Below are 25994 nucleotides of genomic sequence, written 5' to 3'. Positions count from 1 at the left end.
ACACATACACTATGGGGAATTTAGCTTACCCAATTCACCTATAGCGCATGTTTTTAGACTTGTGGGGGAAAACAGAGCACTCGGAGGAAACCCACGCTGACATGGGGAGAACATGCAAACTTCACTCAGAAACACCAGAGACCTTTTGCTGTGAGGTGATTGTGCTATGCCACCGTGCTGCCCTCTTCCAATTCTTATATTTGAAATAGCCATCTGGTTAACTTTGTAATTCTCTTTTAAGGATAATACAAATTGTGACACCCATATTTTCAAATGTCATTTTGGACAGACAATAGGCAAACTGGGACTTAGCAATGTGAAAGGTGCTTCCACACTAGCATTGCTGAAAAGATGAAATATATTTGGCTTTGTAAAACCTATCTCTGTGTGTGTTGGCTCTTTAGTCTGTGGAAAAGCAAACTAGTTTTCCAGTAAAACCCAGTTCTATCACACAATAAAACATATCTATATCATATGTATTTATACTCAGAAAATTCTACAAATGAACAAGATTTCATTCATTTCAAACCCCCCAAACTCCACGCCAAAATGCACCTCTCATAAGGGATGAGCAAAGCCTACTTAAATGTACAAATAGGATTGCAAAATGCTGTTAGATTGCATTGGTAAAGCCAACACGGAACCAATTGAACCTGCTTCATGCTGATGGTAAAGGGAGCTTTGAGAAACAGGCTTACCAGGAGAGATTTATTTTTTTGTCTGTTATTAGTTTACCTGTCTGGATGCCAGTGGCTAGGGAAGGTCTGGGTTTGCGTGAGTAACTAAAACAGACTCTCTGACCTCTTGACTTTGGTTAACAGAGTTACGAAACTAAAGTGTTTGATAGTCACCGACTTTGGAAGAAAACTTTGACCTGCATTGTATGCTTGCTTGAAAGATTCTGGCGAGGTTTGGCACAAATCAATGTGTAGGGAAATTTACAGCCAAACGCTGCGAGAGAAGAGAACATCAGTTAAGATCATACATTCATGATAGAGCATTTATGATCGTAATGTGACGTATTCTACTCAATAGACTTGTTTACTCAATTGCTGTCAGTCGCCTTTTCATCCAGTGAGGGCACCTGGTAAGTGGAGGCTGTGGGTACTAGATAGTTGGTTTTAGTATAAAGGCCTTAAACTGATACCTAAGGCATGCCATACTTCACTGGCCTTACTTTTGAAAGTTGATCATTATAATGGTGAGTTACAATACTGTGCAGTCTATAAAATAACCCCTAGAAATTTATGTTTAAATGTTGTATTTTAGAGTCTCCCTGTTATTTTTTATTTCTATTTACTTACAGTACTACTCAGGGGTCGGCAACCTTTTTTCAGCAAAGAGCCATTTCTAATTGTTTTGGTATTTTTTTAAAGACCTAATTGGGTATATACAGTCTCATGCAAAAGTTTGAGCATCCCTCTTTGGCTGCATAATAATGTGCACTTTCTTTATAAGACAAGACAATTTAAATTAAATTAACGCTGAAAAATAGGCTGTGCACACACCTGTAGTCACGGTGCTGATTGATTATGACACAAAAATGGACCTTAACAATCCTAACTCAAGTGCAATCAATCATGAAAAAAAGGATATTTAAGACAGTGGATTGCTAGTTGTGCTTCTCTTTACCTAAAAATAGCAACATGGGAACCTCAAAGGAGCATCTTAATGAACTAAAAACTTTGATAATTCATCAATGTGAACCAGGAGAAGGATGCAAAAAGCTGTCACAAATGGTTTAAAGTCTCCACAGTAAGAAATATAGTAAGAAAATGGAAGGGCACAGGAACAGTTGTGCAGGAAATATGTGCTAGACTAAGAAAAATAACTGGCAAAGAATGGTTAAAATGGTCACAGACAAACCACAGACCACCTCTAAAGAGCTCCAGGAACATCTTGCTGCTAACAATGTCACTGTACATCATTCCACAGTCTTGTGCACTCTTCACAAAGAACAGCTCAGTGGAAGGTGATACAGAAGAAGACATTTCTGCATCCTGCTAACAATAGGAGTTGTTTGAGTTATGCAAGGGCTTATCTGAACAAGCCTGAATTTTTTTTGGAAAAAACATACTGTGGAAACATGCCGCAACCATAGGCACTATGCATAGTGGATAAAGAATATCATATCCAAGAGAAAAACTTGCACCCTACTGTAAAATATGATTGAGGGTCCATCATGCTGTGCGGATGTGTGGCAAGCACAAGTACTGGAAATCTAGTCAGAGTTAAAGGTCTCATGGATTCCATGCAGTGTAAGCAGATTCAAAATTTTAGAAAAAATTAAAAGGAATTAGTCAAGAGGCTAAAGTTATGGCAGGGTTAGATATTTCAGCAGGACAATGATCCAAAGCACAGTTCCAGATCTACCAAGGAATTCATGCTCAGACATGATACAATGTTCTAGAATGGCCATCCCAGTCCCCAGACTTGAACATCATTAAAAAACGATGGATTAATTTAAAAAGGGCCGTTTTCATTCTTTACACCTGACTGAACTGGAAAAATTTTGCAAGGAAAAATGGACTAGGCTGTTATTTCAGTGGCTCTACAAAAGATTGATGTCATTATCAATTTCTGAAGCAATGATACATTTTTGAATCTGTCTGTTTTTGTTAAGACTTAAAGAGCATTGCATCTATTGAGTAAATAAATGTAATGTCAGAACTGAAATGCTGCTTTTTCCCTAGGGTATAAAATATAGCCAAAAGAAATTGCTGATTTGAAAGGCCAGCAGGCTATGGCTTGCACTTATGAAAATTGTCAGGGGCAGCCAAACTATATTTAGTTTTAGCTTTTCTGTGAATCATCTTGCTTTAATGCTTGCTTCATTTCTTTTGCAGTAACCCTGAACTCAAAGAGTTCCAGCCAACAAGCAAATAACACTAAACAGGCTCAGGAGCAGCCAGAGGGGGAATTTTTGCTACAGGTGAGCTCAGATGTAAAATAATCAAAAGCAAAATAATCAAAAGCAAAATACACTCAATTAAAAAAGAAACATAATAGCAGATGCATTGAGAGATCTTAAATGGATAGTTCACACAAAAATATGAATCAATTAAACCATAGGTCTCAAACTTAATTCATTAAGAGTCGAAGTTCTGCACAGTTTTGCTCCAACCCTAATCAAACACAGGTGACGCTAAACTATGCAAAGCTGCGGCCCTCCAGGAATTTAGTTTGAGACCATTGAATTAATCATTCTCTACATCACAGGTGTCAAATCCTTTTTCTGAGGGGCCGCAGCTCTGCACAGTTTAGTTTCAACCCTGCTTCAACATACTAGCTGCGGTCACACTGGATTTTTCTTCATAGACTTTCATTTATACGAACGCGAAGGTGTCTGGCAGCGCAAGGTCATGCGTCAAGTTTCGCAGATCAATGCGTTGGAATGTTCAAGCTTGGTGAACACTGACCTGTGTGGGACCAATCAAGGATCAAACATGACCTCTCTGGACAGAAATTTAAAATATGGACCAATCATTGCTTTTTAAATTGTTTAACCATCTAGTTTAATCCCACCCCTTTTTGCAGCGTCGTACGACATAATTTGACACGCTCAAACTCTAGGGCAGGGCTATTCAATTGGCGGCCCGCGGGCTGAAACCGGCCCCCGAGGCAGACCAAGACATCAAAAATAAATTTAGTTCAGTCAACAAACTGTCGATATGGTTATGAAGGGACGTGCGTCTCTGTTCAATAACAGCACAAGCTGCAGTTAAAGGCTGCACAGAGCACGAGTCATCATAAGCGAGTGGTGCAGGTAGCCGAAAACATGTTTGTAGAAACGGCCATTTGTACAATGCACTGATATCGTTAATAGGGATGCAACGATTAGCCGATTTCAATATTAACTGTGCTTTAATTCGTCACAGTTTATTAATCGTAAAGTCTTCTCTAAGCCGCATTTCTGTTGCACGGAGCGAAACGAAACCGCTGCAAAATGCCAAGTTGCCTGTGGGCTAGTTTTAAGTTTGAAGTACACTGAGGCTAATACGCACGCACACAGGATTAACTATAGCAGCGGCCGTTCCCATATCACGTCTTTTCCGCTTGCAAGTTTGTTATTTCTAATTTAAGAATATATGACAATATGCGGGCGCCAGCGGAGTGACGTGCTTGCGTCTTTCTGGGTGCACGCAGTGGAAAACATCCCACGGTGAGAGTTGTGCGTGCCTTTCAGTGCAATGTAAACAAAAGATATGTTAGACAAATTATTATTAAAATGTAAAAAAAAGTCTATTGTACAATGCAGTAATGTTATGTAGCTTCAAAATACAATATATTAACATTTAAATGTAGAAGAAGCCAACATGGGTGTCTTAAGGAGCAAAAATATACAGCATATGGGCTCTTATATGCTGTTGTGTCATCACTCATATAACAAGTCATATCTCTCTGGCCCTTCATTGGGATGCTTTTCATGAACCGGCCCCCATGCCAAACTAATTGAATAGCCCTGCTCTAGGGTGACCGCAGCTTTAGCTGTAGGTTTCAAACAAGCCTCAAGAACACAATTCGTTTAATTAGGTGTGTTTAATTAGAGTTAAGGAAAAACTGTGCAGAGCTGTGGCCCTCCTGGAACTGGATTTGACACTTATCTACTTGCTTCAAACCTGTTTGAGCTGCTTCTTCTGTTGAACAATAATTGTGACCCTGGACCACAAAAACAAAAGTTTACATTTTTGAAATGGACATTTAAATGTCCTGAAATCTGAATAAATTACCTTTCCATTGATGTATGTTTTTATGATAGGATAGTGTTTGACAAAGATAAAACTTTAAGATGAAAATCTGATGGTTAAAAAAATCTAAATACTAAGAAATTGCCTAGCAATGCACATTACCAAAATGTGATGTAAAAGAAAAGAAAAATCTATTATTTTGCCCCTTAAAATGTATTTTTGACCATTGCCAGAAATATACCTGTGCAATAAATTTAAACCTCCCGGCCCTGCCCACAGACACTGTAGAAAGAAAAAGAGGAAGACAAACACTGTAGCAAGTCGCATAGACGCTGTGCTCTGAAGTGTGAGGGAAAGTGTTATTGTGTTATTTTCTCCACCCAAACGTGAGGCTGTGAAGAGTCAGTGGATGAAGTTTTTTTTTGCAAAAATACCTCATTATTATAGCCCATCCTTGTGCTGTGTTCCTGTCATTTTTCTGATGGGTGCTTTAGCAATCTACACGTTTACAGCGGGGGATTCAACAGCCGTTTGTTAAAGGAAAGGTCCGAAAAAAAAAAAAAAATTGATGTATGGAACTTTTACTTGTAACCGCTTGCACTGTATCTGGTTAACTCTTTATATTCTCATATCACGTCTAAAGCCACATTAAAAACAAGACGTGTCCACTTTGTTTACGGATTTATGTTTGTGAGCTCGCGTTCCACTGCTGTTTGTCATTGCTATTGCCATTGTCAGCTGTTCCTATACACATGCGGCAGTCAAGTTTCAAAATAGTTCAGCTTTTGCCAATGTGTGGATTAATAAGGAATGTACGTAATTTTTTATTTTTAAATATTTTTAAGAATAGAGCAATATTCTGGAGTTTAAGCCATGGTGGGCATTTCTCTCTGTCTTGTGCTGAACACAATCTACCAGTCTCAACAGACTGGGTCATCGGACCAATCAGTGCAGATTATCATTGCGCTAAGAAAAGGTTCGACAAATGAATCACTGAACGAATCATATCGAAGTCGTTGGGATAATTAGGTAAAAATAAATGCATATTATAAGACAATAAAAGTGTTTTTTGACTTGCATATCAGACTGTTGCTGGAAACCCCCAAAACCAAAATATGACCTTAAATGCATAATAGGTTATTTTTTTGTTTTTATTATGCCAATGGCTGCTGGTTTCCATCATTATTCAGAATATCTTTTTTTTGTGTGTTTAACATAGGAAATAATATCATAAAATATTGGAACTACCTGGGGGTGAGTAAATGGTGAAGAAATGTAAATTATTGCTTAAACTATCTCATTAAAACACTTCTTTCCTTGCTTCCTTTTCTTAAATAGGCTATAAATGGCTTTTTGTTGGTGGTGACCTCCAGTGGGATAGTCTTCTACGTTTCTTCCAACATTGAGGACTACTTGGGGTTCCATCAGGTTTGTACTGGTTTGTGTATGCTTTGAGCACATACTGTAATGGTGAAAAAGTGGTAATAATTGTCTACAGGGGTTAATGTTAACCAAAACTATCTGGAATTAAATTAGTTAAAATATATATAATAATTAATTGTTAATGTTTGCGATTTTAGACTTTTGTTTCATTATGACCAGTGTTGGGAAAAGTTACTTTTGAAAGTAATGCACTACAATATTAAGTTACTCCCCAAAAAAGTGACTAGTTGTGTTACTCAGGCACTTTTTATGGTAAGTAATGCATTGCTACTTTTGAGTTATTGCTTAACATTTTCTTACCTGGCTGAGACTTGATCTCTTTCAGAACTTGCAGAGTTTTTTTTTCCCTATTTTTTTTTTTTTTTAATTGAGGAGCTTTGCAATTAACAATGTACCATATAACCTACACCTTCATTAACCTTTAAAGAAACAAATAAAAAAATATTCTCACATTGTTGCTTTTCAAAACTTTTAAACGGGATTAAAAGTAATGTTTATTTAAAATAGGTCCCATTTAATGTTGCATTTACATATTTAAACTTAACATTTACAATAAAAATAAAGTGTGCACAATGGGATCATTAATGGTGAAAAGAGTACTGAAAACTACTTAAATAAAATACTTAAATAAAATAGAATACTTAAATAAAAGTACCATTACTTGCCTGAAAATGTAGGGCATGTAGAGTAAAAGTATCTGTTTTACTCAAAGTATGAGTAAAAAGTAGACCTTTTAAAAGTGCTCAAAAGTAGTGAGTAGTGGGTGTTACGCTGCACTTACATGTAATTGGTAGATGTGTGTAAACGTAACATTCTGTAATTCATTTAGTTAATGCCCAGCAGGCACACAATGTCATAAGACGTTAATATTAGGTTGGATTTTTTTCGTGACGTCAGGTGACCAAAATTTAAGTCTAGCCAATAAGGACGTCAAACAATGTTGATATTTGGTTGATTTTGGACTGTGTTAAAAAGGGACCAAAATCCAATGTCGAGCCAACATTTTAAACCAATGTCATATTGATGTCAAATACTGACATTATTCATCAGGTATGGGAACCAAAATCTAACATCTGATAGACATCATAGTGGTATCGGCCACACAACATCAATCTGTAACATCATTAGACACTGATATTTGGTTGATTTTAGGTTGGATGTTGGACACTGGCACATTCTAATGTCAACCTGATTTTCATTTCTAAACAAAATGCAACCTCCTACGGTGTTGGGGTACAACATCAATCTGACATTATGTTGACATCTTGTGCTTGCTGGGTGTTTAAGGCCATTTCGGTCATCATACAGTACATCCGTTATCTTCTCATCAGTGACATGCATCTAAACAATCTCTGGGTCATTGTGTGTAAAGATTTTGGACATCTTCTTGAACACTTTTAATGCTTCCAAACAGTTTTCTGTACGTCTTGAGGTCATTCATTATGATGCCGTTTACCCTCTATGTGCAATTTGATTGTACAGGAATCACAGGACTGACAGGAAATAGTAAATAGTGACAGCAGGTTGAAGGAAAGTAGTGGAGTAAATGTAGACACTGCTCTAACAATGTAAAATTTTTATTTCTTTAAGCATTATGCACCCCATTTGGTAGACTGTTACATTTATGCCCCTTAATTTTGTGAAATTCCAGTGAAATTGTGTGACTTTCTACACAAAAACAATTATAAAAGCACTTTCTCACTTGTGAACAGATGCTAACTTTAACTGAAATGTTTGGGTGACAAACAAAGCAAGCTCTGAAGAATTTACATAAAATAGCCTGATAATCAAGACATTTACCATATTTTTACTTCAACAGTTTCATAATTCAGTTTCCTTAATTTAATCTGGTATAGTTTCTAACTGTATTGAGCAATGGATATGTTTGTTTTGCAGTCGGATGTCATTCATCAGAGTGTGTATGAACTCATTCATACTGAAGACCGGCATGAGTTTCAGAGACAGCTCCACTGGGCCCTCAACCCTGGCTTTACCCCAGACTCTAGACAGCTTGTGCAAGGTAGAAAATAACTAAATATCTCTCCAGACAGACCTGATCAGACCTAACCATTGTGTTTTGACAAATGAATGATTCTGTGCCCATTCCATCAACTCAAAGTATAGAAGAAGACAAATTGCAGATATGTTTGCAAGCAAAGTTTGCTTGAGTTCCAAAACATGATTTTAAGTGACCCTTTTATGTTATATTGGTTTTTATATGAGCTTTCTACAATAGTATGCATCTTAATAAACAAAAAAACTTTTATTTTTTAATAATATTTCATATTTCTTAATTTCTCGAAAATAATCCCTGTCTTGAATATATATTTATATACCAACACAATAGATTTGAAATGAAAGGAACAAGATGTGCTTTAACTGCAGACTATCAGCTTTAATCCATCATCATTGCATAATTTACACACTGCTTAAAACCACACGAGGGAGAGTAAGTGATGGAGCAATTTCTCATTTTTGGGTGAACAATCTCTTTAAGATAATAAAATTATGAATTAAGCAATGTAAATGTCCAAATTATAAAACGAGATGAATAATACAAAAACAATTGCAGTTGTTCACAGAAGGAATTTATTTATTTTTATTCTATATCTATACAGTTGTGTTAGAACACTTTATTTGTTTCTCCAAATGTTTATGAGTTTTATAGGCAGTGATCAAAGACTGAGCCAGTTTGCCTTGGTTTCAGATTGGGCATTTTACGCTCAACCAAAGCTGGATCAGTTTTTATTAGAAATCTAACACTTTGCATTGTTGAAACTGTATACACATGACAGCTCTGCCAGACAGTACACACATACAAAGCAGATCCAGCCATCACCAAGGACACCAATCAGGTCCAATGAGTCACATGAACACTAACACTTTGGTGGCTATATTTCTTTCACCGAAGCAATGTTTTACATTATGTTTTATAATATACAAATGCAAGTTTAAATGTACTTGTTTTGTTTTTGTCAAGCTTCCCCTGATGCATCAAGGACGTGCTACAGTCCAGAGCAGTTGTCACTAGAGAACTCTACTTGTCTGGAACGTAACTTTATTTGCAGGTTAAGATGTCTGTTGGACAGCACTTCTGGTTTTCTTGTAAGTTAATAAAGTATCATAAATAATAACAATAGAAATAAAAATAATAGACAAATTCAACATTTGTAACACCCGTTTAAAATTGTTTACTGTAAGATACACTATATTTTAAAAAGGTTTTGGAACACTTCTCCAAATCACTGAATTCAGGTGTTCAAGTCACTTGCATGCACACAGGTTCTACAAACATTTGTGAAAGTATGGGTCACTCTAAAGCCTGGTTTATACTTTTGCGTTGAGTGATCGGCGTGACCCATGGTGCATGCCTTGCACTTTGCCATGCATTTATACTTCTGTGCGCTGTTTGTGTTGCTTTGCAATAACACGTCCAGAACACAAGCTGGCAGTAGGTTTTTGTTCCTCTCTGTCGAATTTCTATGCTGGTATTTACTTTATTCTGAACGCTATGCACAAGTTGCTCATTTTGAGGCAGGAACCGGTGGACGTGCAACAACTTTAATCATAGGGTAAACACAAAACAAAACTTTCCCTCTGGAGCTCCCTCATGGGACTCCAACTTTGTAAACACTCACTCCAATGGGTTTGTGCGGCTCTCTGTCCCGCCTACACTCGTCAGCGATACCGAGTTGACCATTCAAAGAGTTTGCGATATGCGTCGTTGCGATGTGTAGTTAAATTTTTTGAGAGGTGCCCGTCGGCGAGGGCCAAGGCAAAGGATATGCGACCGGAGCATGACAGGTGGCAACCTGTACGATGTCTTTAAGTAAACCATGCTACCAGTGGACTCTTGATATAGTGTGGAGAAACTTTCATAGAGTGTGCATGGTGTGCATAGAGTCCCGACTTACAGCTGATTGAACATATTTTGGATGAATTAGAGCAGAGACAGTGAGCCAGCTTGACAGGAATGTAGCAAATAAGAGAAAAAGGGTGACAGTGCATGGGGCCCTGGCAGTTTAGGGGTTAACACTTTATTTTGATGGTCCATTTGAGTATTAGTAGACTATCTGCTTAATATATGTTGATACTGCTGCTAAACTGACATTTAACTGACTATAGGGACTTGGCAAGTACATGTCAACTTACATTAACCCTCCCTAACCCCAACCTAATAGTTTATTTATAATCTAATGAGAATTAGTTGGCATGTAGATGCAATGTAACCTAAATTTAACAAACAGACCATCAAAATAAAGTGTGACCATTTAGAAGCCCAGCGAAGCCGTCACCCCCATCCCCCACTCATGCCATTCTCATCTAGCATAAATGCCGGACTTCATAAATGCACTTTTTAGAAGAGTTGTCAAAAATTGCCACCCTCCTAAACCTTGTGGAAAGCCTTCGCAGAATTGTTGAAGTTGTTATACCTGTAAATTGGTGGGTTAACTCGATATTAAACCCTACAGATTTATACTGCCATTAAAGTTCATGTGCATGTAAAGGCAGATGTTCATTCATGCATTCATTTTCTTTTCGGCTTAGTCCCTTTATTAATCTGGGGTTGCCACAGCAGAATGAACCGCCAATTTATCCAGCATATGTTTTTATCCAGCGGATGCTCTTCCAGCCGTAACTCATTTCTGGGAAATAAAAGCAGATGTCCCAATACATTTAGCAATATAGAGTATTTTACTGATAAACCCTGTTGATTTCTTTAGGTATCATAAGACTTTTTTTTTTCAAATAGTTAAAGAATGTAACAGTCCTATGTAATTTATGCTATCCAAATAATGGTTAACTTTCAAGTAATTATCCATTTCACCTTAAAGTTGTCAAGTCGCAGGTCAGTATAACAAATTTAACATTGTAACACATCTTGAAATTGTTTGACATAGCGAGGGGTTTCTCAAATAATAAAATATGAATATGTCAGCATTGTTTGAATCAATATTAGCATGCTTTACTGTGGTAAGACTACAATAGTGCATCTTTTATCATTTTAAGATTATATTTACGCCAGTTCTTTTCTTATTTATTTCATATAAGGTTTATGACTCCCGCAAATGTTGTACCTTTGTTTGTAACCAGGATGTAGATCAAATTATACATTAATATGGAGGACATTAAATGTCAGTTACTTTTTAAAGTAGCAATCATGTAGCAAAAATGGCTTTTAAACTTACTGTACTAAACTTATGTACATCAAACATTACATCAAACATCGCATTGTTTCTTGATATTAGGTTCAGTTAGAGCACAAATGTCAAACTCAGCTCCAGGAAAGTTGCAGCTTTGCACAGTTTAATTTCAACTCTAATTAAACACACCTGATCATATTAATTGAGTCCTTCAGGCTTGTTTGAAACCTACTGGCAAGTGTGTTAAAACAGGGTTGGAGCTAAACTGTGTAGAGCTGCGGCCCTTCAGGAGTTTGACACCCCTGAGTTAGAGAGTCATATAGGAAGTCTTAATATTATATCCCGAGAAATCCCAGATAAAATTGCATAATTTGTTTTAGTTTTTAGGTAAGATTTACATTTGTGACTCTAGACCACAAAAACCTTCAGAGTTTTGGAGATTGAAATTAATACATCACCTGAATTTTTAATAAATAAGCATTCCATTAATGTGTATTATTATTATTTTTTTTAATGATGGCATAATTTGTGCCAGAGAAAATCTTCAATCTGAGGGTTCAAGTAAATCAAATTTGAGAAAATTGCCTTTAAAGATGTCTAAATAAAGTGTAATGCACAATACTAATTAAAACAATATGACATTTATAAAATATATTCAAGTAACATGATCTTTCCTTAGTATTATAATGATTTTTTAGCATGAAAGAGAAAACAATTTTAACCCTTACAAGGTATTTTTGACCATTGCTAGAGACAGTATATACATTGTGCAACGTAAGACTGATTTTATGTGGTCGAGGGTCACGTATGTTTAAATGGGTTTAACGAATGGCTTGTATTTTTATAGGCCGTGAACTTCCAGGGCCGTTTGAAGTTCTTGTATGGGCAGAATGAGAGTACAGGAGATGGCAAACGCATCCCGCCTCAGCTGGCCCTGTTTGCCCTGGCCTGCCCTCTACAGCCACCTTCCATACTGGAGATACGCACCAAGAACTTAATGTTCAAAACCAAGTATAAGCTGGATTTCACACCTATTGCGTGTGACACAAAGTAAGAAATTAGCTAAGTATCCATCAATGATGTGTCTCAATTGTTTCGTTTTTATTGTACACTCAAAAACTGGTGTTTGCTGTTTGTTCAGTCTACTTATTTAAAGTGAGCTAAAACTCAGGTAATGTTTTCTTGTGGGTGGCAACTCAATTGTTTTGAAATCAGTTGGATTTTTTCTTCAGTGTTTGGACTTCTAACAGAAATTTTAATCACACTGAACTGAACTAAACTGAACTTGATTTTTGACAATTTTAATTTACTAAAACTTCAACGTTAAGCTGCTTTGACAGAATGTACATTGTAAAATCGCTATAGAAATAAACATTAGTTATTAGTTATTTTGTTCAATCCACTTAAATTTGAAAAAAATGTATAAGGTCATTTCATTTCTTTATATTCTTCATATGCAAATCAGTTGTATGGAACCCAGCATTTTTTACAGTGTACTTTCGTTATTTAAATTTTATAATTACTTTATATTTTAGGGTTTTTCTCTTCATAAAATAGCTGGCTTCTAATTTGATGCAGTTTCTTGCTTTGTACTCGTAAAATAAGAATATTGTATCTCTCAAAGCCACATGTTTGTTTGTTTTTTGTTTCCCACAGTTGGAATTTTGTTCTTGGCTACACAGAGGCAGAGCTCTGTAATAGTGGTTCAGGCTATCAGTTCATCCATGCAGCTGACATGATGTACTGTGCTGAGGGCCACATGCGGAGTAAGACTCCCTTTCATCACATACAAAGAAAATTCTAGGGGTGTGAACCTACACTGGCCTCAAGGTTCGGTTCGGTTACATTTACCATGCCATCGATTTGGTTTAATTCGTTGTCTTGGTGCATCACGGTGCATTGGCGATGTTTTCCATACATAATTAGATTTTTTTCTTCACAGCACAATAATTAAAAAAAAATTAAAATCTATAAATGTATTAATATTTATATATTATTTGTAATACAAGTTTGTCCTTTATTACAAGCAGTAAGATATTTGAACTGTACCTTTAATTTGACCTGTTTAAAGAAAACACTCTTTCTGAACGTATCAAACTAATTCCTACACATGCACAGAAGACAGCATGAGCAATTAGAGCAAATAAACTAATGTAAATATTATCCTGCTTGCTTTTTGAGTGCTGTCAAACGAGGTCTTGCACCCCTGATTGGTGATTATCTTCACCCACTCAACAGAAAGGGCTGTGATCGGCTTTAGAAATAAAAGCGCTGTTCACCGCTGAGTGACGCAGGAAAAACATTTACATTCTGTATGCGCATAATACGCGGTTATCACAGATAATCCATAATAGACACAGTGGAGAAAACTTGCACCTCATGTGCGCTCGTGTCTGGATCCACAAGTATCGCTTAAACAGCCAGGAGGAAAGGAAAAGTTACCTCACAAATGCGCTAGCGGGTAAAATGTCTAAAGTGAGAGAGAGAGAGAGAGAGAGAGAGAGAGAGGCAAAGATTGAGTTTTACAGCGGCTCGTGTGCTGTGCCTCCTTCAGTGTCAGTAAAATACTTTCCAACAAACTCACAAGCAGGTAAACTGTGCATAACTATCTACCTTATAAGTAGTAGGATCGTTTTATTTAGTCGCCCTCGCCTCCTTTGCCATAGTATTCTCCTGCGACATCGCGCAAAGGAGATAAATGGCATCAGCACGTAATAACCTGTTATGATTATTACTGAACCGATATCGAATTGTCCTCATCTGCATCGCGGTGCACTGAAGAAACAATTAATTTTGACACCCCTAGAAAATACACTCACTCATTTATTTTCTCAAATAATGCACAATAATATACATTTTAGTGCTTAAATGTGGTTGCTTGTTTTGCAAGAAACATTGATAAATACAAATACTGTATAGATTTAAAGAGACAGTTCATGCAAAAAATAAAAAATAAATATATACTCACCCTTAAGAGCTCTGTCATTCATAATGATTACAAGACTAGTTAATTTTATTTTAATAATTTCACAATTTCTCTCCCCTGCAGTGATGAGGACCGGTAAAACTGGGTTGACTGTTTTCAGACTGTTGACTAAACAGAACCGCTGGGTTTGGGTTCAGTCCAACGGCAAACTTGTCTACAAAAATGGGCAACCAGATTGCATCATCACCTCTCACAGAGTCATAACGTATGCACTTATTTTTGTCTTTGCTATTTATTTGGGGTTTTTTTTTATATTGAACAACCTGCAAACATTTTATTCTGTTTAATTATTAGAAATTTAACAGAATAACAACCTTTGGCAGCCTAGCCAGCGCTTGTGCTTAGTATTGTTGTGCAGGGCGGAAGTGGCTTGGCCTGCAGCAGTGTGGGCTCTAGCCATGAGAGCTACAATATCAAAATCCACATACCTTGGGTGGGGGTCTCGGCATGGAGCCCACCTCAGTGGGGAGCCCACCACCTGGGGAATGGCCTCATATCTGCTGTCGCATGAGCACAAGGATCAGGCAGAGAAAAGCACCCTCCATACCTGCAATAGCTCCTGTACCCCTGGGAAGCAGGGAATGGGGGAGCTGGGAGAATTTACTTTGTTACCCCCACATTGCACTGCTCTAGTTGGTCCCATGGCTGGACCAGCGGTGGTGATACCTCCGGACCCCCCTGTTGAAGCAGCCTTGCAAACAACAGCTGTCATGCCTGACTCCTGACTCTTGATCCGTGACCACGCTTTGCACATTGGAGGGTGATAGCTGGCCCAATCTGTCTTCTAAACATGACAGCTTGCACTCCAATGCTGCGATGGGCATCTGATGTTTGGTGCCATCAAGTGAAAGTGTGGCCTTAAAACTTGGATAAGGCATACTGTTGAGGAGTGGCGTGGTCCTCGAGCCCAGAGGCTATATATAAGCCCCCCATTGCAATCGTCAGATCTAATTGCTTACCGTTTTAAAAGGAACAACAGGGATGGTATGCACTTTTGCAAGTGCGAGCCGAGACCTGCAGATCTTGCAGTGAGAATATGAACTCGCATATATGGACCCCCAGACATGTGACGCAGTACTCGTGCCCATCATCCAGAGAGAGGAACCACCACATCCAGAAAAGCAGTCAGAACAAAATCTTGAAAAAGACGTGTTGTCTAATGTTGTTGCTCTCTTAGGGAAATGTGCTCTTTTTGGACTGCTCTTTTAGAAGTACCCAGTGAAACACAAAGGGCAAAACACCAAGCTTGAAGGCTGCTGTCTGCATCATCACACGCACTGGATACATTCAATTCATAATTTCTATAGTGTTTTTACAATGTAGATTGTCAACGCACCTTTAGGTAGTAGTTCTAGTAAATTGAAGCTGTTGTCAGTCTAGTTTTCAGAGATGAAGTTTAGTTTAGTTCAGTTCAGTGTGGTAAAATTTTCACTGCTGAAAGTTCACTGAAGAGCAAATTCATTGATGTGCAGTTCCACAAGTCCCAACCAAGCAAGCCAATGGCGACAGTGGTGAGGAACAAACTTCACCAATTGACAAATGTGAAGGAAAAAAAAACCTTGAGAGAAACCAGGTAACAGTGTTTGCCACTGAATCTATACATTTTAAGCGTGAGAGGTGCGGTATAAACCTTCATTTAATCCTCACCATGCTGTCAGCCGTGCAAGTGGCAGCAATATGTAACATTTAACACAGCTCATTAAAAGACCATTATTGCTATTAAGATGGCATGCAAATAATAAGTTATATATCAATATAAATGTAGGGCGGGGCAATGGATCGTGATGCCGGCTCAGCATCTTGAAGTTTGTCAGCCATCGGTGATGGACGATGGCATCGTCTATCGGCCCAACCCTAATTCTAGTTACTACTAGAAGCCCTAAATTAGTTTGTAGTGAAACTAGATTGTAGTAAGACAGAAGTTAATTAGATAAACAGGAACTAGATTATTTAAAGCTTTATAGGTAAGAAGCAGTATTTTATAATCAATACGGAACTTAACAGACAGCCAGTGTAAGGAGGATAAAATTAGATCCATGAAGCTTGATCTCTCTGGATTTAGCTCAGAAGAAGTTTTTTTCAGTCATGTGAGGCTTCTGAAGCGAAAAGTTTGGCTTGCTCTCCTTTTGGTGCATGCTGTATACTCAGCTGATTATAATAGCCACACCTGTGAGAAGCTGTGCTTCGCCAATTTATAGACATTCATTGGCCTGTTTTCTTACTCTTCAGAGTTATTGGTCATCTAGCAATTCCCAATGTGTCAGTAAACACAACGTTGAAGTTCCTGATTTGAAGGGGAACTATGTCACGTTTGAAATTAGTTTCTTTGTAAAATACAATTAAATGTTTGACTTCATCTTCTTTCATCTTAATGACTTCATTAAGATAAAGTGGATGTGGAGCTGCACATTGATTTGCTCTTCAGTCTGAAAACTGTCTGACACAGTTTCAATTTACTAAAATGTCTATGTTAAGCTGCTTTGACACAATCTACATTATAGAAGTGCTATATAAATGAACATGAATTGAATTGAATTAACTGGGCAAGATGCTGCAGTATTCAGCCTCAAGACATAAGCATATTAGCTTAGTAAAACTTTATTACAAGGGCATTTCAAATCCACTTTTTTTCTTAAAGTCAGCATGAAATCTTAATTTGGAATGTTTAATTTGCTTTTAATGTTAAATATGCATGGTATTGAGTTTTTTTTTTGTCTTTTGATAGGGCTGAGGAAGGTGAGGAGAACCTGAGAAACCGTGCAATGATGCTTCCCTTCAACTTCACTACGGGCGACGCTGTTCTTTGTGCCATGAACTGTCCCACATCTTCTGATCCTGCCTCTTCAGATGGCAATACCCAACCCAAAACCACTAGAACTGTTAACCCTGACTCATTGCTGGTCTCTTTGCTAAAGCAACCCAAGTCAATATATTTATCTCCTGCAGATGAGCGCTCAGTGTTGGTACAGAGCTTAGGGAACAAGGATCTGGATGGGATCTATTCCATTAACTCACAAGAAAGTGTTTCAGTCTCTAGAAGCTGTCCATTCAAACAAGAGTCAGTCTTCAGCTCTGAAAGAGATGACAGCTGTGAAATCCTGAACTTCATGGGAAGTTTAGGGATCAGCCTTGAAGATCTAAAGTTCCTTCAACATGAGGATCTGTTCATCAATATGGATTTAGACAGTCATAATGATATGGCAGACTTGTCAGATGACATTTTATCTCATGTACAACAGTCTCTTAAAACAAAGATGGACTGTACAGTGTCAAAAAACACCCAGGGCAACATGAAGGAGCAGGAACTCATTAGGAACCCGGCCCAGACCATAATACCAAATGATTCATGTGATACTATTACATTACTATCTCAGGAACAACAAATGACTTTCATAACAGACAAGACTGAACCAAAGATTCAACTCACACAAATACAACCTTATACTCCACAGAAGGGAATAACTTATCTCCAAATAGATCCTCATGAACACCAAGACACAAGGCCTCAGTCATACAATGGGACAGGAATCACACTACCCAAAAGTTCACACAGCACAATTCAGACAATAAGCCAACATTTGCAATTCTCAAACCTTCCACCTTTCCATGAGCAAGTGTGTGAAGCACTCAGAAGTCCTCAGGTTTGTGGGAATATGGCTGAAGTTATAGACAGCGATATACAGCAGGTTTCTCCACTCTTCCCGCCAGAACTCCAGCCATCAGGATGTTTTTACCTGGAGAGGCCCATTCTGGATCCAAAGCTGTGCACCAGCTCTTCCCAGCAGCTCTCTTCATCTCAAACCACTGAAGGTGAACCAGTGGAGTTTACCACTCAGGACCTCGAGGACCTGATAAATGACATGAATGGTGTTGGAGAGAGGAACAACTACTCAGGACTGGACAGAGGAATGGACATAAGATCGAGCCTGGATCAACAAGCTTACATCGGAACAGTAAGAAACAAACTCTTCATATGAAGCTCAATTGCTTTCAGATCTTTTTGCACTTAAAGAGCCCATATTATACATGAAATAGGGTCATATCTTGGTTGTAAGGGTCTCCAACAACAGTCTAATATGCATGCAAGGTCAAAAAACACTTTCATGGTCTTATAATCTGCATTTATTTTTACCTAATTATCCCAGCGACTCCTGTATGAATCGTCCAGTGATTCATTTGTTCCCAAACCCCTCCTTAGCGCGGAGCTAATCTGCGCTGATTGGACCGATGACAGTCTGTCGCGATTGGTCGACTGCCTTCAGTCAGAGAGGGAAATGGCCAATAGCTAATCAGCAATATAAAAGTAATCACAGTTCATACACGCTCGATAGTGTAGGCGTGGATTTTAGCTGCCACACTATGGCGAGTGGATAGTGCCACGGATAACCGAACGAAGGAGACAGTTGTGTACTCGCCATACCACACACACACACAAAAACACACACACACCTCCGGATGACAACGCTCCCGCTTCCGCCCGCACCCGCCAGGTTTTAGCCTGAGAACCCGCTCCGTTTTCTGCCCGCCGCGCCCGGTCCCGCTAGAGCGGAGAACACAACCAAAAATCACCCAGTATACAGTCCAGACAGCCAAGCTGTCTGTATAAACACATACACAGCACAAAGCACACAGAGCTCGTTCGTTCGTTCGTTCGCTCTCTCTCTCTCTCATACGCTCTCTCATACCAAGCAGACTCTCTCTTTCTAATTCGCATAGCAGCCCGCTCCCGTCCCACATTAAACCCGTTACCGACCGCTCCCGCGATTTATTCGGAAATTTATTTTGAATTCAGATTTCTGCGGCGCGGGAATAAATTTCCGAATAAATCGCGGGAGCAGAACTCTAGCACGGAGCTCCATAAACAAACAGCACGCGTCGCGTTTTTAACGTGACTTTGCACGCGATAAGAGAATATAGCCAGTTAACCTGATACAGTACACGCGGTTACAAGTAACAAATCACAACTAAATACATTTGCAAGCTAGAGTAAACGAGGCAACAACTTTAACCGCACGTACTTACACTTGAGAAATGGAAGAAACCCATCCTGACGTCCAGCAGTTACTCTTTACTGATCCTTCCTTTAACAAACTCAGATGAAGTATTCTTTGTAGCATGTAGCTTCCAGAAGTTTCCAACTGCTTGGTTATAATGCTGAGGTTTCATCTTTGGGTAGAGACTCAATATATCCATCTGCAGTGTGACTTCAATCAACCGGCATGTTTGTGTGTGTGTGTGTGTGTGTGTTTGTGGGTGTGTGTGTGTCTGGGTTTCTGCGTCAGAGGGTGGGGCCTCAGGTTTGAAATCTCCCGGGTTTGCGCGTGCACGTGAATAACTTGGTTTCGTTCGTACGTCATGGCGAAACACCTAATGAGTCGGTATCAAGGCGACTCGTTCGAAGCACTATGAGTCGACTCTTTTATAGATGAATCAACAGTTTTAAACACTGTATTCTTACAGATTTAAGCCTTAGCTGGATACTTCACTTCACTTAGAGCTGTGTTACACACTACATGGAGGGGAATTTTCAAAAACCCATAATATGGGCTCTTTAATGCTCCAACAAGAACTAACTCTTCCATTGTAAACAAAAACAGCATTTATTGTTAGAATTTATTGATAAAAGGGACAAAATTTTGACGAAAGTACCAAAACACAAAGCTTGTGAGAAGTGTAATTTTGTTCATGCTTCAACTGAAATGGTATAGACTAAAAGACTGATCTTGGGATTAAAGAAACCATTACTTAAAATTAATATTAAGATAAATTTAGATCAGGGGTGCCCAATACATCGATTGCAATCTATCACTCATAGAAGATAAATCGCGTCATAATGAACTACCTCAAGACATGGGTAATTTATAATTGCAGCAAACTGTTTGGAAGCTTTAAAAGTGTCCTAAAAGATGTCCTAAATCTTGACAAACATTGACTCAGAGACTGTTTAGATGCATGGCACTGATGAGAAGATGATGTATGTTTGCTGTAAGATGACCAAAATGGCCTTAAACACCCAGCAGGCACAAGACGTCAGATTGACGTTGTACCCCAATGCCATGGGGACGTTGCATTTTGTTTGGAAATGAAAATCGGGTTGACATCAGAACTCAACGTTAGACCAACGCCAATGTCCAACCTAAAACCAACCAAATAATAATGTCTAATGATGTCACAGCTTGAAGTTGTGTGGATGTTACCACTGTGACGTCTATCAGACGTTGGATTTTGGTTGCCATACCTGTGGAATAAATGTCAGTATTTGACATCAATATGACATTGGTTTAAGATGTTGGCTCGACGTTGGATTTTTGTCACTTTCTAACAACCTAAAATTGACCAAATATCAACGTCATTTGACGTCATTATTGGACATCAATTATAACATTGTTCTTCGCCACATGTCTCTATGCCACAGCATTATCACCCTGCAGCCCAAGACCGGTTACTCACTGAAGCTAAACAGGGCTGAGCCTGGTCAGTACCTGGATGGGAGACCACTAGCGAACACTAGGTTGCTGTTGGAAGTGGTGTTAGTGAGGTCAGCAGGGGGCGCTCAACCTGTGGTTTGTGTGAGTTCTAATGCCCCAGTAAAAGTGAAGGGGACACTATACTGTCAGTGGGCGCCGTCTTTTGGATGAGACGTTAAACTGAGGTCCTGACTCTCTGTGGTCATTAAAAATCCTGTGGCACTTTTCGTGAAAGAGCAGGGGTATAACCCTCGTGTCCTGGCCAAAGTCCCTCTATCGGCTCTTACGATCATGGCCTCCCAATCATCCCCTTCCACCGAATTGGCTCTATCACTGCCTCTCCACTCCACCAATAGCTGGTGTGTGGTGAGCGCACTGGCGCCGTTGTCCTGTGGCTGCCGTCGCATCATCCAAGTGGATGCTGCACACTGGTGGTGGTGTGGAGAACCCCCCCCCCCCCCACCCCCGCATGATTGTAAAGATTGAATTACTCATGCTTTGGGTGTATGGCCATACACAATAAATGCGCTGTATAAATACACATTACATTACATTACATTCGACACTGGCTACACATTGAATTTTGGTCACTTGACATCACAACCTAAATCTAACCTTATATTAATGTCCTATGATGTTGTGTGCCTGCTGGGCAATAACTAAATGAACTACAGAATGTTACGTTTACACACACATCCACAAATTACATTTAAACGCATCAGCTTTTTACAGCGTAATTCTCACTACTCTTGAGTACTTTTGAAAGGTTTACTTTTTACTCATACTTGGGTAATATTTACAATTGATACTTTACCTCCATTTAATTTTTAGGCAAGTCATCAATATAGAGTAAAAAAGTCCAAATCAATATAGAGTAAAAAAGTCCAGAGTATGATTTTTCAGTACTCTTCCCACCACTGTTTATAAGTATCCCGCATGCTGAAAAAGTGTGAGCACCCCTGACTTAAATAATTTAAGTCTTTTAAATGAGTAATTAGAAGGACTCACTCCAAAGTCATTTGTTCATTATTTGGAGTACACTGGATGCACTGTGTATTTCATTTACCAAACATTAATTGGCTCTTTAGTTATTTGTTTGTACATTGGACAACATTGGTTGCACTGTTATGAGTACTTCCAGTCAATTTAATTTGATTTGCAAACTGTAAGCTATAAAAGTTTTATTCATTAATTTTCTTTTCATTTGTCTTTATTAATCAGGGGTCACCACAGCGGAACGAACCACCAACATATGCAGCATATGTTTAACGGAAGGATTGTCCTTCCAGCACCAACCCATCACTTGAAGCATCCATACATTCACATTCACACACTACAGAAATTTTTGCTTACCCAAATCATCTACAGTATAGTGCATATCTTTGGACTTTTGGGGGTACCCGGAAAAAAAATCCAAGCAAACATGGGGAGAACATGCCAACTCCACACAGAAATGCCAACTGACCTAACTATAAAAGTTTTGAAATTGTTTTGATTTTTAAATTTACAAGAGGATATTTTGGGGCCATTCACATGGCAATGTTTTCAGACAAAAACTGTAAACCTTTTATGCATATTGCCTGCTATTTTGCTACTGTAAAACATATACAGTACATCTGAAAACAGGTTACGGCAGGTCTTTTTTAAAAACTTATTGTAAACCTTTTTCAGATTTATATGTTTTATGTCCCAAAAATGTCTTTGTCATATAAACACATGGGCAAAACTCATTAAAATGTTACTATTGCGCGTGTGTGTTTACATTGTTGTGTAAATGAGCACTAAAGTGGATGTTTTTGAAAATGGTGCATTTATTTTGTACATGTACATTGTACATTTATATGTACATGTAAATAAGGTTTGGCTGATAAGTTATATTATAACAATGATAAGCTCTGGACTTTTTTACTCTATATTGATCTAAAAGCCAATCACATGGCAGAAATGTGCAACATTTGGAATCTAGAAGTGAGTTGATATAAGAGATGTACTGAATTTTTGGCCACCAAAAATGATCGGCCATCAAAAATAGATTATGCTATTTCTATCCCAATCCCAATTCTATCTTTGTACCCCTACCCCTTTCCCTTAGCCATTAAAACAGAGCGTGAAGGGGAAGGGCTTCAAATGTTCCCTCTAAGAAATGGGACACCACTACAAGACCTGCACACATCATCATATGTCAAAATTAAAACTGACAGTCTGCAGTTAGAGAACATCTTGTTCGTTTAATTTCTAATCCATTGTGTTGTTGTATAGAGCCAAAAATGTTAAAATTGTGTCAATGTCAAAATATTTATGGACTTAACTGTACATTTCTGATAAATTCTCTGTTGACCTGCAATTCAATCATTACAAATACTGCAGAAGACCTAATGGAACCCGCATGGACCCAAAATTCTTAGGGAAAACAATCAAGTTTGGTGAAGGAAAAATCATGGTTTGGGGTTATATTCAGTAATGCGGCATGCAAGAGATCTGCAGAGTGGATGGCAACATCAACAGCCTGAGGTATCATGACATTTGTGCTGCCCTTTACATTACGAAAACAGGAGAAGGCAAATAGTTCAGCAGGGTAGCGCTCCTTTTCATACTTCAGCCTCCACACAAGTTCCTGAAAGCAAAGAAGGTCAAGGTGCTCGATGATTGGCCAGCCCAGTCACCAGACATGAACATTATTGTTAAAAAAGGAGTTATTTTAGTCATTGCAGAAATGTATGGATGCAGTCGTGAAAGCTTATGAGAGTCATACACAATATTAATTCTTTTTTCACTGCACCCTGACTTTATAGTCTATACTGTACATTATTTCTGTTAAGTGACAGGACTTTTGTCTAGGAAAAGTCAGACCTTATTGTCCTAATGAAATAATTAAAAATCAAGGCATGATTCTTTTTTATTTTGGTAAAATAAGATAATCTAGAGGCTTTTGCCTTTCATATAAGCAATTTCTCATACCACATGATCAACTAGACTTTCGTAAGGTATTGAATATGGTTCCTAATTATAGCGACAACCTATAAATACTCAAAATTAATTTTTCAATATTTAATTTCTTACAATAAACACGTACAGAAATTAAATTATCTTAAAAAAAGTAAAAAAAAAAAAAACATGGTAATAAGATAAAAATTATAGTTTAAATGAAAAAAAAAATGCTGACAAGAAGTCCCAGTGTAGCATAAATCACTCAAATTAATAATATTGCTTAATTTATATAAAACACTCATAAAATGTTTAGAAAAAAAAATAGCTAAAATGTGAAAAGCTGCATATTGATTAGCCCTGTTGTCCTACTTTATACACATTATATTATGTTTGGCATTTGCTGGAGGCTATTTACAGTCACTCCACACTATATATTGCTCTGGGACACAATTTTGACAGGCCAATAGATTTGCAACATTTCTCGAGAGACATTTAAAGAGACATTTATCAAAGGACAGTGACAGCTCTGTTCATATAACAGGGAAGCCACTGATGAACGATTCTTGTATCATTCTAATCCAAACAGACTGGTTCTTCATTCATCTTAGACGTCATGCTGAGCCACACAGGACAGTTGTGCTTTTCTTTGTCCATGTTCAGTCTTTTTTTACCCCAGTTTCTGTTTCTTTATCTCTTATTATACCTTACTTTGGCTATTTCTGGCATATCACCTCAGATCACAGCCTGCTAACAATTGATTTGTAAAAGTATCCTCAAAGTAAAGGTTTGGATGGGGTCTGTTCTGCTGCTGGTAAGGATTCTGTAGCAGATGTGCTGTGTTTCTCTCCAATGCACATGTGTGGCCTCCATTCTGAAACTGATTAGAGAGACGATTTTAGTCTGATTAGAACATTTTGAGTTTTTATCATGGCTATGCAACAACCTATTCATATCTAAGGTTATGTTTAGCATGAGGCACCTCATATCTTTTTGAGCATCCAATTGTTTACCTTCTGCCACTGTCAACAAAGTCAAGACTTCACTGTCAACAAGAAGTCTGTTGCTTTTACAACTGGGATCGACAACAAGACTTATTTCAGGTATGTGGGTGTTTCAGGACTGTCATTTTTATAATATTTTTTAATTTACCATTTGTCATTTACTCATTTTGATTATTTGTTAAAGACAAAAATCAGACATACACTCTAAGAAAAAAGGCACACAGTGGTATAAATAATGTTCTTTGAGGAACAGTTTTTTTTGTCGTACATTATATAGTACAGAAAAGACCTCTTATGATTGTGTTTTCCACTATGCTTGTTGCTTTCCACTACGCATGTGAGCTGGCAAAAGTCCTGCAGATGCAAGGTGTTCATGCAGACATTTTACTATTGTAAAACTAATCAATCATTGTGCATATCTTGTTACAAAACTTTTGCATAATTCTATTTCTATTTTAAAATTAAGTTAATTAAATTCACCTTTAAGTGATTTCAAAGATATTGTGTGAAAGCTTGTGGAAAAAATGTTTTATATTGTACATGGGAGAATGTTTTTCTGTAACATATTTGTGAAAGTGTATAAAATAGACCTTTTGATTTATGTTAAATTATTTTTTATTCTTTATTGCAAATGGAAAAGGTTAATTTACACAAAACTTTTTTTTAATAAAAACATTTATTGCCCTTCCAGCCGCAAACCCATCTCTGGGAATCATCCACACACACACTCATACACTACGGACAATTTAGCCTACCCAATTCACCTATACTGCATGTCTTAGGGCTGTGGGAGAAACCGGAGCACCCAGAGGAAACCCACGCGAAGGCAGGGAGAACATGCAAACTCCACACAGAAATGCCAACTAAGCCGAGGTTCATACCAGCAACCCAGCGGCCCTACCTACTGTGCCACTGCCTCGCCCACACTAAACTTGAATAGTTAAATATTATTAATCTACATTGTAAGCTGTATTGTATTTTAATTTTGTTATTTAATAATTTTTTTTTTGTATAGGCTATTTGAAACAATGATTTGTGTCAGCATTCATTGATGCATGGAAAATTTTAATGTAATTTGTTTGGAACATATTTTTCTTTTTAACGCTATAAATACATTGATAAAAATGTATTGCTAAATAATAGTAGAAAAATAAACATAGTAAATACTTGAAAAAAAAAAGTTTTTTTTTTTATTTTTATTTTTTTTAGATGGGCTAAGTGGATTTGTTTTTCCTAAAGGTTGGAATCTTGTAGTGCTTTGATCCTTTTGTTCAACTTGCACCTAATTGATGTTTCTGAAGCAACTCTTCACCACTCATCACGTTGAGATCCTGTGT

General features: G+C 37.9%; 1 protein-coding gene and 1 long non-coding RNA gene across 8 annotated transcripts in view; one reads left to right on the top strand and one right to left on the bottom strand.

The window, feature by feature from the left end:
• ahr1a (aryl hydrocarbon receptor 1a) overlaps positions 1-22944 on the top strand; it is a 105661-nt gene extending 82717 nt beyond the window's left edge. For 3 of the 7 annotated variants that reach the window (XM_073924566.1, XM_073924562.1, XM_073924565.1), the window contains 9 exons: positions 2847-2932; positions 6027-6116; positions 8028-8151; positions 9112-9236; positions 12123-12325; positions 12932-13041; positions 14325-14466; positions 16987-18214; positions 21950-22944. In XM_073924566.1, the coding sequence (XP_073780667.1) occupies positions 12273-12325; positions 12932-13041; positions 14325-14466; positions 16987-18214; positions 21950-21997 (1581 nt within the window). In that variant the 5' untranslated portion in view covers positions 2847-2932; positions 6027-6116; positions 8028-8151; positions 9112-9236; positions 12123-12272 and the 3' untranslated portion in view covers positions 21998-22944. Of the gene's footprint in view, positions 1-2846; positions 2933-5778; positions 5943-6026; positions 6117-8027; positions 8152-9111; positions 9237-12122; positions 12326-12931; positions 13042-14324; positions 14467-16986; positions 18215-21949 lie in introns of those variants that run through there. The other 4 variants (XM_073924564.1, XM_073924563.1, NM_001430948.1 and 1 more) reach the window with 3 other exon arrangements.
• Positions 22945-23631: 687 nt separating this feature from the next.
• Positions 23632-25994, bottom strand: part of LOC141378092 (uncharacterized) — a 42802-nt gene continuing 40439 nt past the window's right edge. The window contains exon 4 of the long non-coding RNA XR_012391737.1: positions 23632-24533. This is a non-coding gene — a long non-coding RNA (uncharacterized lncRNA). The remainder of the gene's footprint in view (positions 24534-25994) is intronic.

Source organism: Danio rerio, chromosome 16, assembly GCF_049306965.1.
Source record: "Danio rerio strain Tuebingen ecotype United States chromosome 16, GRCz12tu, whole genome shotgun sequence".
Lineage (NCBI taxonomy): Eukaryota > Metazoa > Chordata > Actinopteri > Cypriniformes > Danionidae > Danio > Danio rerio.
This window is presented reverse-complemented; position numbering and strand designations above follow the sequence as displayed.